We start from the raw sequence: 14,133 nt of genomic DNA on the forward strand, positions 1-14,133 counted from the left end.
AAGCTGTGGAGGCGCCGAGGACCCCAGAAGGTGTGTCGGCGAATCAATTGGGGAACAGCAGGACGAATGAGACAGCTGATAACCCGATAGACATCATGAGAGGTACAGATGGGAGGAATATTCAAGGCAGTGAAGGAGGAAACAGAGAGAGAGAGACTCAGGAGTCACCATGGCCTGAATTACAAATACCAGAGCTGCCTCCAGTGCAAAGACCGGGTGAGATTTCATTGCTTTCTATTTGGGACGCAATTGCTGAGCTGCGGAGCTCTATAACATAGCAGTTATCACCTATAGTAAAAAGGTATAATGAGATGGGCCAAAAAGTTGCTGTTATGGAAAACTTTACAACCGACATGAACCAACAAGTTTCAAACCTTCGGGTACAAGTGAATTCCATACAGTGGTCTCAATATTCATTGATTAAGGATAATGTTAACCTAGCTTTAAAAGTGGAAGCTTTGGAAAATACTACCAGAAATACGAATTTGAGAATTATTAATTTTCCCAAAGTTCCAGTAGTCACTCCAAAGGATATGTTTAAAAGGTACCTAATTGAAATATTAAAGGTACCGGAGAATGCTATACCTCCAATCTCTAAAGCATTCTATTTGCCACCTTACAGGAGAGTGACAGATACACAGAGAGAAGGAATGGATATTATACAGCCTATTGAAACTCCTGCATTGGATTTAACAGCTATTATTGAGACTTCAAACTCTGACATTGCAGTTAATGCTACTTTAATTGTATCCGTAGTCTTAGAGCCTGATAGAGACTGGCTACTGAAAATGTTCTTTAGGCATAGATTAGAACTGTTTATGCAATTCAAAATAAATATGTTTCCAGATGTATCACGTCAGACACAAAAAAGACGAAAACAGTTCTTATTATTGAGAACAGGAGTACAGCAGATTGGGGGGCTTTTATTTTGAAATTTCTATGTAAATGTCTGGTAAAATACCAGAAAGTTTCCTATATATTTTTTGACCCCCCCCCCCCCCCAGCTGTCTCAGTTTCTTGTCGGGAAAACCACTGTGCCTAACTCTGTGGAAAACCCCTTAACCGAGGTAACTTGAAAAGAAAAGGTTCCTCAATAAGGGGCGGATTTTAAGAGCCCTGCTCGCCTAAATCCGCCCAAATACGGGCGGATTTATGCGAGCAGGGCCCTGCGCGCCGGTGAGCCTATTTTACATAGGCCTACCGGCGCGCGCAGAGCCCCGGGATTCGCGTAAGTCCTGGGGTTCTCCGAGGGGGGCGTGTCAGGGGGCGGGCCCGGTCGTCGCGGCGTTTAGGGGGCGTGTCGGCAGCGTTTTAGGGGTGGGTACGGGGGCATGGTTACGGCCTGGGGCGGTCCGGGGGCGTGGCCGCGCCCTCCGTACCCGCCCCCAGGTCGCGGCCCGGCGCGCAAGAGGCCCGCTGGCGCGCGGGGATTTACGCCTCCCGGAGGGAGGCGTAAATCCCCCGACAAAGGTAAGGGGGGGGGTTTAGACAGGGCCGGGCGGGTGGCTTAGGTAGAGGAAGGGAGGGGAAGGTGAGGGGAGGGCGTTAAAGGATTCCCTCCGAGGCCGCTCCGATTTCGGAGCGGCCTCGGAGGGAACGGGGGTAGGCAGCGCGGCTCGGCGCACGCCGGCTATACAGAATTCATAGCCTTGCGCGCGCCGATCCAGGATTTTAGTGGATACGCGCGGCTCCGCGCGTATCTACTAAAATCCAGCGTACTTTTGCTTGCGCCTGATGCGCCAGCAAAAGTACGCCTATTCGCATTTTTTGAAAATCTACCCCTAAATATGTGCTACTCCACCCTAACTGTTATTTGCCATTTCCTATGCCTATTTGGAAATTTTCCTAAAGTTGTGTTTTGGATCTTCCATATATTGAGGACTTAAGTTTGTAATGCTTATTTGTTTTCCTAAAAAAATTTTCTTTGTGGTTTGTAAACACATATAAGCCTTATTGATGTCACACAAGAATTTTCTTGTATTGTAATTAAACTTCAATAAAGAAAAAAAAAAAAGGTGCAGCTGGCACAATTTCTTGATACAGAGGCAATATGATAGGGAGGCGAACCGGGCTTGTACCGGGGCGAGGACAGTAACATGGGCTCGTGCGGTCGGCAAGGCGGCGCGAGGGAACAAGGGGGGGGGGGGGGTTGGGGGGGAGGGGTAAAGGAGTGGCAGCCAATAGTAGCGTAGCTGGTTTGAATGCTGCGCTGCTATTGGTTGAGAAGGGATTAAGGCAGAAACAATTAGGCGAGTTAGGGGCAGTTGGGACTTCGGTAGCAGTGCAGGCAGAGGGGTTTTTGCTGCTGTGCGCCGAAGTGCCAACTGCGGGCCGTTGCGATTTTTTCCTCGACTTTTTGCCGTTTTATCCGGTTCGGCATGCGGAGGCAGAAGGGAAAGTCGGTCAGGCAGCAGGCGGGATCCTCTTCCCGGACGGCGGCCAGGGCTGCCGGAGCGCGAAAGGACGCGGCGAACCCTGTGCCGGTTCCCCCGGTGAGTGGCCTCGGCTCGTGTCCCCGCCCGATAACGCCACCTGCCCCCGCGCCCCCTCAGGTTCCTTTTCCTGCCTTTCCTGTCCCTTATCTGTTTTACTCTCCACTCCTTTTTGGATCATTGCTAACATTCTTTTTTTTTTTTTTTTACTACCACTGTACCCTGAGCAGAGGATTTCAAGTATGTGCATTATACTCTGATTCAATATGGCATTGTTTTTCTAGTTGATGTGCAGAAGAAACTTTTTCTGAAGTCAGTCTATGCATTTTGCATACATCAGATTGTCTGGTCACTTGATAGTATGCTTGAAGGAGCACTTACATTTCTGAAGAAACATATTCTGCCTCCACAATTGAAGGCAGAGGTGTTCTGCTAATGATCCCACATGCTGCTTCCTTGTAGCAACAAATTATTCTTTTTGCACATTATAGTATTTATCTCATATGTAAGGTTCCTTCTCCCATGGATATGTCCTCTATTTCATTTTCTAATCATTGTCAGATGCCTTTTGCCATAGTCTGGATAATAGCATTGCTTGTTTATGAAGTGCTTGATATCTGGCCAACAATATTCATGGAATCCTGATCATTTTTCTTCGAGTAATTTTTTTTTTTTACTTCCTGTGTAGCTGTTATATCAGGTGGATCAGATTCTTTGACTGTCAAAAGTCCCTTCGATTTTAGAAGAATCATCATCTCAAATCTCCAAACTGAATAATTGCTGGAGATCAGCATTTTAATATGATTAGTCCAAAGAATTTTCTTTCTACTCAGGCTGCTGTTTTACAAAATGTCCCTGCAATTTGTTTACCTGGCATTTCTTACTGTTATTTTGTTCTTTTGTTTAGGAGCTTATCTCACTATGCTCTGGGTATAGGATAGTTTTATTTATTCTTTCCATCTTCTTTACCAATGTCCAGTGTCTTAAAAGAGCTTTGTGGCACAATGACATTTGTTTAGATAAGAGAATTGTCTTGTAAGGAAAATCACATGAGCAAGGGAGGTTTCTTATTTAAAGAACAATCAAACTATGCTACATTTATTAACAAGGTAAAACTCAGCTATAAGCAACCAGCAGCTCAGCTCACACAGAAATAGGAAGCAGGTAAGGACAGATAAGGAGCAGTACAGAAGCTCCAGTGGCACAAAACTATTCAAATCTGCGAAACACATTTCCAGCACAGCCCAGATTTATGGTTAAAGCACTATTTAAATGTATTTTATTTGCCTTTGAAAATTACCCTCCAAATGAGAAAGGGGAAAACAAAGAAAAGGAGGCTGAGGATTCTGGGATGGTGAGAACAGTCTCAAATGCATTTGGATGAGGGCTCTGTGTGGGTGCTTTCGCTGCGATATGGAACCTTACTGTTTCACTGTCTGCCCCGTCTTTGCAGAGTCAGTCCCAGTGATGCCCCAACTCCTCCTCTTCCGGGGCCGACTCCACCCCGATGTAGCTAGTGCACGCATACGCTAAACTTTCTATCTGTCGCACGCTTGTGATAGCTTTAGAAAACAACCCCCTAAGTGCCTTGAATTTGTATACTATTTCTCTCTCTCAGATGTTTAAAAATTAAGGCCAGGATTCATCACAGAATGATGAATCCTGCAAAAATGGGGGGCCTGCGAAAGCCCGCAGCCTTCACACCAAGGCAGTGCGCCGGCTGCCGGCTTTCGCACCGAATAGCGACACCATGGAAGGTGGTGCTATTCAGCGCGCTGCTGCCGACGATAATGTTAGTAACATTATCGCCAGCAGCGAAGACACCGCCGACTCCATCCCTCCCCTCCCCAACTCCTCCCCTTGCCCTAATTTGCATCCTATCGCACGTGAAAAGGTCCTTTTCACGTGCGATAGGGGTTTAACGTATGCGTTAGGGCCCTAACGCACACGATAAACGCTTAGAGGTAGATCTTCAAAAAGTACGCAATCGCGTACTTTTGTTCGCGCACCAGGTGCAAACAAAAGTACGCTGGATTTTATAAGATACACACGTAGCCGCGCGTATCTTATAAAATCCGGGGTCGGCGTGCGCAAGGGGGTGCACATTTGTGCAACCTACACACGCCGAGCCCAGCGCGCGCTGCCTGTTCCCTCCAAGGCCGCTCCGATTTCAGAGCGGCCTCAGAGGAAACTTTCCTTCGCTCTCCCCCCACCTTCCCCTTCCTTCCCCTACCTAACCCACCCCCCGGCCCTATCTAAACCCCCCCTTACCTTTATTCCACGATTTATGCCTGCGAAATGCAAAAGTAAATCTGCGCGTGTCGACCGGCTGCCCCACTCCGTGTTCCGGTCCCGGGGGGCTGGTCCAGAGGCCGTGGCCACACCCCGGAATGCCCCCAGGCTGAAACCACGCCCCCAGGCCCGCCCCAAATGCCACGTTACGTCCCCGAAACACCGCGTCATTTGGTGACGCCCCCAACACGCCCCCAACACGCCCCCTTAAAAAGCCTCGGGACTTACGCGCGTCCCGGGGCTCTGCACGCACTGGCAGTCTATGCAAAATAGGCGCGCCAGCACGCAAGGGCCCTGCTCGCGTAAATCCATCCGGATTTACGCGAGCAGGGCATTTAAAATCCGCCCCTTACAAAACAACTCCCTATGTGCCTTATATTAAATGTAATGTGTAAAAATGGAAGTAAAATAAAAGTGAGATAAAATATTATAAAATAAGTAATTTTAAAATAAAAACAGTCAGTCGTTCCCTCCGAATGTGATTCCAAACAGCCATATTTTCAGGTTCTTTAAAAATAATTTTAGCTCGGTTTGAGTCCTTAACTTAACAGGCATTTCATTCCAAAGTTTTGGGCCAGGCGGGGAGATACTTCTTTCTCTTATTTGGCAAAGATGTGCTGATTTTACTGAATGTAAGTGAATGTTCACAACCAGATACTTTTACTCAAATGAAAAAAGGGCATTGATGAGAGGATGATGAAGTCAGGGGATGGGGGAGGGTAAAGTGCTCATGCAGAAAGTCATTTTCAAATGTTCACGTGTACTTTGCAACTCCTTTTCAGCAGGTGGAATAAAGGAGGGAAAAAGCTTGCAGGGACATTTTTGCCCATGTAGACACTTAAACAAATTCTATAAGGCAGTCATGGAGAAAGAAAAGATCCTCAAGCATTTTGGGAAGCAATTAAAGATCAAGAAACTGCATTAAGATAAATGGCCCCCACTGTATTGGTCATCACTAACCAAATTAAAATTAACTTTCAGCCACAACTTGACATGTTGCCGCGATATATATTACATCCTATGAACTCCAGACCAAGCCTCTCTTTGAAACAATGCTTGAATTAAGGAGAGCAATAGCAGTACATTTGAGAGCCTGGGATCATTCCAACATACCCTGGTTAGGAATGAGGTTTATTTCTGTCAAGGTTATGCAAAACAAATCCATTTGGAGATGCTATTCTGCACTTTTCTGGGCTACTGAAAATTTCTCCCTAAGTGTATGTTAGCCATATGCATGTTGTTACTGCTTTGAAGATTACCTTCTTAGGTTTCATACTATTAATGTGCATAATTTTGCATCCTGTTTTGCATTGGGTATATTTATGTGTGTATGTTTAATCGCACAGCAACCCTACCTTCAAAATAAACTTGTATATGGATCCTGTTGAAAATCAGGATAGTTTGTGTATGCTTGAAATTGTACATTAAAATCTGCAGTAAGATGCACTATTAACATGTCTATCCTTTATTCTAGCTAGGCATTAAATCTTTATTTAGTCAGTTATATGAAGTGATTCTAGAGAAAATGTATAGAAGAATAATGAATCACTTTGGGTATTGGTACAGTAGGTAGCAAGAGATACCAAAATGTTTTTGTAAGAATGATAGGATAGAACACTTTGGGGAAAATCTTTAAACTTACGCGAGGGCGCAGATTTGTTCGCGCAACCCGGCAGCGCACGCATGTTATAAAATCCAGGTTCGGCACGTGCATGAGGGTGCACAATTGTGCAACCTGCGTGCGCCGAGCTGAGCAGCCTGCCTCCGTTCCCTCCGAGGCCTCTCCGAAATTGGAATGGCCTTGGAGGGAACTTTCTTTTTGTCACCCTCACCTTTCCCTCCCTTTCCCTGTCTAACCCACCCCCCAGCCCTAACTAAATCCCCCCTACCTTATTTCATGGAGTTATGCCTGCCTCTGCGTGTGCCACTGGCTCCCTGCCCCAGCACAGGCCGTTCTGCCGGAGCACTCAGCCCCACCCCTCGGAGGGGGAGGCAGGGGTAGGTTTTTGGGGGTTGCGCGCGTATCTTACACACGCAACCCTTTGAAAATCTACCCCTTTGCTTTCTTGCTGAACAGAAAAATATCAGAATTATGTCTGCTTTCTGTTATTTGCTTTCTAAAGAAATGGTAAAAGTGCAATATATCAAATAGTAATAAAACTGAATAAAGCATGCTATACATGTCATTCTTAAAGGAAAACAGTGGAAATAAATTGCAAGGGATAATAATTATTAATTAAAATGGAGATAAACAAACACATAAGTTTTATTCTTTCCTTTTCATCAGATAATAACATTATTCCTTCAGACAGCATTTGCATTACTTACGGCATCTTTTGGCCTTTGCTTTTGCCATTGAGGAGATCAACAACAGAACAGACCTCTTACCCAACATTACTCTGGGATTCCTGATGTATGATTCTTGCTACAGTGATGAAATTTCAGTGCTTAACATTTTGCGAGTATTATCTAGTCTTCAGTATCCAGTTCCTAATTATCGCTGTTATCAGAAGGGCAGATTAGTAGCTGTGATAGGACAAATGATGTCTTCTCCAACCTTTTCATCTGCAAGCATCACAGGGATGTACAGATACCCTCAGGTATGAATAAGAAATCTCTATAGAGTTCAGTTTTACGAAAATATTCAAACATTAGGAGATACTGAGGGTTTGTAGTAATTTTGCAGTTCCCTTTCCATTTTCCACACTTTTCTTCCTTTCTTTATATATTCCTTTCCTTAATAATTCTTCTTCTGTTTTGAATTTCCCCTATCTTTCTTGCTGTCAATTTTTACCCTCTATTTTTGTTGTCCCTCAACCAAACTCTATCATTTGGAACATATTTTCAAAGAGTTCCTCACATAGGGGCGGATTTTAAAAGCCCTGCTCGCTTAAATCCGCCCGGATTTACGCGAGCAGGGCCTTGCGCGCCAGCGCGCCTATTTTCGATAGGCCGCCGGCACGCGCAGATCCCTGGGACCCTCGTAAGTCCCGGGGTTTTGTGTCGGGGGTGTGTCGGGGGTGGGGCCGATCGGCGCGGCGTTTTGGGGGCGGGACGCGGCGTTTTGGGGGCGGGCCCGGGGGCGTGGTTTCGGGCCGGGGCAGTTTGGGGGCATGGCCACGCCCTCCGTAACTGCCCCCGGGAACTTTCTTTTGCCCTCCCCTCACCTTCCCCTCCCTTCCTCTACCTAACCCACCCCCCCGGCCCTATCTAAACCCCCCCCACCTTTATCCGTGGATTTACGCCTCCCGGAGGGAGACGTAAATCCACGCGCGCCAGCGGGCTGCTGGCACGCCGAGACGCGATCCGGTGGCAGTTCTGGAGGGCGCGGCCACGCCCTCGAACCGCCCCCGGCCCACCCCCAAAACGCCGCGCCGATCGGCCCTGCCCCTGACACACCCCCGACTGAAAACCCCGGGACTTACGTGAGTCCCGGGGATCTGCGCGCGCCGGCGGCCTATCGAAAATAGGCGCGCCAGCGTGCAAGGCCCTGCTCGCGTAAATCCGGGCGGATTTATGCGAGCAGGGCTTTTAAAATCCGCTCCATACTGTACATTATCAAACTTATTTGTTCACATTTATATCTGCTAGTGAAAGAATAATATGTTGCCTACAATTTTTGGGTGAGAGATCTGTGTAAACTGGTGGGGATTCAGAGTGAAGTGCTAGAGGGTCTAGGCGAACAGGAGAAGGACCGGATAACCTGGTGGAGATATCAGTAAACTGGTGATTCCAAATTCTCCTGTAAGTAAGTATTTTCAAAATGGTAGGTGAACATGCTTTACAAAATATCTGCCTCTGTGTTTAATTCTGAGTGTTTATTCATGCAGTATCACAATTATTTTGCACATAAACTATTCAAGTGATTGTTTATAAAATAGGCAAGATTTGCATTCACAAGCGGATGTGTAGAGACTCATCCTAAGATATTATAAACTGTGTGATGGAGCTGCACAGTTTATAAAATACTACATAGTTCTGTTTTGGAAACACATGCATTTGCTTTAGTATGCATGAATAGGGATGTGAATCGGGCTTCGGACGATTGAAAATATCATACAATATTTTCAAAATCATCAGAAATCGGGGGCCCCCCCAAAACAATAGGAAAACCCCACGATATTGTTCGTGGGGGTTCTCTTATCGTTTTGGGGGAGGGCGGGAAAAACAGCACACAAAAATAACCCCTTAACCCACCCCAACCCTTTAAAACTAATCCCTTAGATTCCCCCACCCTCCCGACCCCCCCAAAAACATTTTACAGGTACCTGGTTGTCCAGTGGAGGTCCCAGGAGCGATCTCCCGCTCCCGGGCCGTCGGCTATCACTAATCAAAATGGCGCCGATGGCCCTTTGCCCTTACTATTTTTAAAGATGGTGCCGGCCATCCAGTGCTCCCTCCATGTGACAGGGGCCGGCCAATGGCATGGATACCCTGTCACATGGTAAGGGCAAAGGCCATTGGGCGCCATTTTGATTAGTGGCAGCTGACGGCCCGAGAGCAGGAGATTGCTCCCGGGACTCCCACTGGACTACCAGGTACCTGTAAAATGTTTTTTGGGGGGTTGGGAGGGTGGGGGAAGCTAACGGATTAGTTTTAAAGGGTCAGGGTGGGTTTTTTGTTTATTGGTTCGGGTGCAGCCGATAAACAAAACCGCGATCGGGCCGGATGAAAAAAAACCCCACGATGTGAATCTGAAACGGAATCCGAATCGATTCCAGTTCCGATCACATCTCTATGCATGAATATATCCAGTGCAGGAAAACACTCACATTCTCTACTTATTATCTAAATATTTACATGTATATTTTATGTGCAAAAAATATGTGTACATGCAATAATCCTGCTTGTACGCAGGCAGGCAATTTATAAAACATGCATTTATGCCATTTTGATATTGAAATTGAAAGGTGGAAATGACCAATGTGTGGAGAGAGACGAAGAAATGGCAGAAATATTAAATGAATACTTTAGTTCTGTGTTCACTAAAGAGGACCCTGGAGAAGGACCGTCACTAGTTAACAAGAAACTGGAGGGGAATGGAGTAGATGTAACTCCATTTACAGTAGAAAATGTATGAGAAGTGCTGGTGAAACTGAAAGTGGACAAAGCCATGGGGCCTGATGAAGTTCATCCCAGAATACTGAGGGAGCTCAGAGATGTGCTGGCCGGTCCGCTGTGTGACCTGTTCAATAGATCCCTAGAAACGGGAGTGGTGCCGAGTGATTGGAGGAGAGCGGTGGTGGTCCCACTTCACAAGAGTGGGAACAGAGAAGAGGCTGGTAACTACAGACCAGTTAGCCTCACTTCGGTGGTGGGAAAAGTAATGGAGTCACAATTGAAAGAGAGAATAGTGAACTATCTACAGTCGGGAGAATTGCTGGACCAGAGGCAGCATGGATTCACCATTGGAAGATCCTGTCAGACAAATCTGATTGACTTTTTTGACTGGGTAACCAAAGAATTGGATCAAGGAAGAACACTTGATGTCATCTACTTGGATTTCAGCAAAGCTTTTGACACTGTCCCGCATAGGAGACTGCTGAATAAAATGAGAAGATTAGGAATGAGTGCCGAGGTGGTGGCCTGGATTGCAAACTGGTTGACGGACAGAAAACAATGTGTGATGGTAAATGGAACTGTCTCTGAAGAGAGAGCGGTTTTAAGCGGTGTACCGCAGGGATCGGTGTTGGGACCGGTCCCTTTCAATATCTTTGTGAGCGACATTTCGGAAGGGATAGAAGGTAAGGTATGTCTTTTTGCGGATGACACTAAGATCTGCAACAGAGTGGACACGCCAGAAGGAGTGGAGAGAATGAGACGGGATTTAAGGAAGATGGAAGAGTGGTCGAAGATATGGCAGCTGAGATTCAATGCCAAGAAGTGCAGAGTCATGCATATGGGGAGTGGTAATCCGAATGAACTGTATTCAATGGGGGGAGAAAGGCTGATGTGCACGGAGCAGGAGAGAGACCTTGGGGTGATGGTGTCTAATGATCTGAAGTCGGCGAAACAATGTGACAAGGTGATAGCTAAAACCAGAAGAATGCTGGGCTGCATAGAGAGAGGAATATCGAGTAAGAAAAGGGAAGTGATTATCCCCTTGTACAGGTCCTTGGTGAGACCTCACCTGGAGTATTGTGTTCAGTTCTGGAGACCGTATCTCCGAAGAGACAGAGACAAGATGGAGGCGGTCCAGAGAAGGGCGACCAAAAAGGTGGAAGGTCTTCATCAAATGACTTATGAGGAGAGATTGAAGAATCTAAATATGTACACCCTGGAGGAAAGGAGGAGCAGAGGTGATATGATACAGACTTTCAGATACTTGAAAGGTTTTAATGATCCAAAGACAACGACAAACCTTTTCCGTAGGAAAAAAATCAGCAGAACCAGGGGTCATGATTTGAAGCTCCAGGGAGGAAGATTCAGAACCAATGTCAGGAAGTGTTTCTTCACGGAGAGGGTGGTGGATGCCTGGAATGCCCTTCCGGAGGAAGTGGTGAAGACCAGAACTGTGAAGGACTTCAAAGGGGCGTGGGATAAACACTGTGGATGCATAAAGTCAAGAGGCCGCCAATGAAGAGTGGGTGACTCGCCAGAATGATGGCTACTGCCTGGAGGTAATACCCTTATACAGTAAACAGTAAACATACACATGGTTACTGTGACTCCAACATCGCTCTAAGCTTCAACAGCAAGAGGAAATGTGAAAAAAAGGATTTGCACTCACAAAGAGGGGAGTAGCTGGCTTGTTACGGCGGTTACTACCCCAAACCAAATAAGCCTGATACTTCACTTTCAATGCATATCCAGCATAGCTCTCTACTTCAACGGCAGGGGAGAAGAAAAACTGATACTTCACGCATATCCAGCATAGCTCTCTGCTTCAACGGCAGGGGAGAAGAAAAACAACCAATAAGGGCTGAATAACATAGTCTGGGTAAAACAAATAAGCATGGGTGTAGCTTGCTTATTGCGGCGGTTACTACCCCTATCTAATCAAGCTAGATATTTCACTTGGATGCAGTTCCATCACTGCTCTCTATATTAATGGTGGGGGTGGAAGAGAAATAGAACCAAGAGCTAAGAGAAACAGATAAGTATGAGAAAAAATGTGTGAAGCTTGCTGGGCAGACTGGATGGGCCGTTTGGTCTTCTTCTGCCGTCATTTCTATGTTTCTATGTTTCTATGATACTATTTGCCTGCGTATTAGAAATCAGCATTTTGCCAGTATCTCTGTCAATTCATCAAGTCCATATTCAGCTCACACAGACCCTCTAGCACTTCACACTGTACTTCCATCTTTTCACCCAATCCTCCCACCCAAAAATTGCAGACAGCAGATGTCTAAGTTCACTTGAACCAGTCAATTAGCAGATATAAAAGTGTACAGATAAGTTTGCTAATATATACACATATATCTCTTACAAAATAGCAAATGAAATGTGCACTTCTGAATCACACACCCAAATCCCCCTAGCCTGCCCCTTTTTTTTCCTGGTAAAATCTCTGCCTGAAATGGAAAAATGCACACAGACTGTCAATGTTTACAATGTAGTATATCCACAGCTTCTAAATGGAAAATGTTCCTATCCCAAAGCCTAAATATCCCCTTCACATGGTCCAGGAGAATTTCCATAAGGGCAGGAGCAAACTCTAGCAGATATAAAAATATTGAGACTTGTTCTGCTGAATAACAAGGACAGTTTACCTGGCTAATTTTCTGAATCCAGTAAATATTATTAAAATAATGGCTCACTTCCTCAAATTAATTAAACAAAAATTATCAAAAATTCTTGAGGATAACTGCAAACTAGCAGATTATGTATTTATGTATTTACAAGTCTCTACTTGAACTGTTCAAAAAAAACCAACGGAAAATGGTATCAGATTAATTGGTGCTTCCAGTCTCATGGGCTCTTGCCCTTACAGGGCTACAACCCCTCTCTTGTATGAGCACTGTCTGATTACGTCACTTACCATTTCCTTATGGTGTTTTGTAATTTTTTAATTTTTATTCATGCTTTTAATATTTTAATGTGATAAACCTCCCGTTAAACTTCCCATTAAAAATTGTATTATTTTAAAACTCTCACCTTACCTTACCCTTTGTTATATGTTAATTTTTTTTGTGTAATAATCTATAAACTTATCTCTTTTATGCCAGATCACAATCGCCTTCCCTGCTATCAGCTGCTGATTCACTCGACCGACATTGGCAATGTTTCGGCGCACTTTCTGCGCCTGCTTCAGGGGCATTAAACTACTTTCCTACAAAGAGAAAAACATTTAAATAATACCTTTCTTCGTTATATTCAATTTATGTATGACTATCACAATGGGACTCACTATTCAGCTCGGCGTGACTTCCCCTGGCTTCTTACTGCTTTCAAATATGGCGCTCAGACGCTTTCCTTCTCTTACTACCGGAAGCCTGTTTTTATAACTCTGACACGGATGATGATCTATCCTATCAGCTCCTTCCTATAAGTATACCAACCAGTCTACTTCTTTATTAAGTCCTGCTGGGGCTACCGTATTCAACTTAAAAATCCATCTCTGTTCTCGCTGAAGTAGGCAGAGATTTAAATCACCTCCTCGCTCATCTCGCTCCACTTTTTCTAAAACTGTACACCGCAGGCTATAGAAATTATGAGATTTGTCTACACAATGTTGTACCAATGGAGCCTCTAATTTGTTGCGTTTCAGTGCACTTTTATGCTCTATTAAACGAGTTTTTAATAATCTGGTCATTTTTCCTATATATAATAGCCTGCAAGGGCACCAAATCGCATAAACAACATTGCTTGAATTGCAAGATGACTTTACTGTAGGTTTAAATCTTTTTAATTTCTCTAATGGTATATTGATGTTTGAGTGAGCTAGTGGACACATTGTACAAGACCCACATGAAGAATGTCCCTCTCCTTCCGTGATTCTTTCAACAGATGCCTTAAAATGTGACCTAACTACTTGATCTTTAATATTAATACCTCTTTTAAAGGCAATTAAAGGCTGTACTTCAAAAACCTCATGGACTTGTAGGACATTCCAATGGCGCCTAATACTTTGTACCACCTCATTCACTCCCAAAGAATATGGTAAAACACATGTTAAACGCTTTGCAGTTACTTTCTGCTTAGGCTCAAGTAATTGTTCCCTATGATTCCATCTTGCACGTTTGCAAGCTTTTCTTACTACAGTTAGTGGATAACCTCTATCCACAAATCTTTGACTCATCTCTTTCACTCTCTCTTTGTATTCCCCTACTGTCAAGCATAGTTTCCTTAGCCTCAAAAACTGGCCAAAGGGAATACTGTTCTTTAATGTTAGCGGATGACAACTTGAATATTCTAATATAGTATTACGATCCGTTGGTTTCTGAAAGATCGTAAAAAATAATTTATC

The 14,133-nt window shown here is 44.8% G+C and overlaps 1 protein-coding gene across 1 annotated transcript in view; it reads left to right on the forward strand.

Annotated features, from left to right (window-relative positions):
• Positions 1 to 353: 353 nt before the first annotated feature.
• The window catches only part of LOC115077506 (vomeronasal type-2 receptor 116-like), a 52,780-nt gene continuing 39,000 nt past the window's right edge, over positions 354 to 14,133 (forward strand). Inside the window, exons 1-2 of the mRNA XM_029579797.1 lie at positions 354 to 544; positions 7,033 to 7,324. Coding sequence (XP_029435657.1) covers positions 354 to 544; positions 7,033 to 7,324 — 483 coding nt within the window. The remainder of the gene's footprint in view (positions 545 to 7,032; positions 7,325 to 14,133) is intronic.

Source organism: Rhinatrema bivittatum, chromosome 16 (assembly GCF_901001135.1).
Source record: "Rhinatrema bivittatum chromosome 16, aRhiBiv1.1, whole genome shotgun sequence".
Taxonomy (NCBI): Eukaryota; Metazoa; Chordata; class Amphibia; order Gymnophiona; family Rhinatrematidae; genus Rhinatrema; species Rhinatrema bivittatum.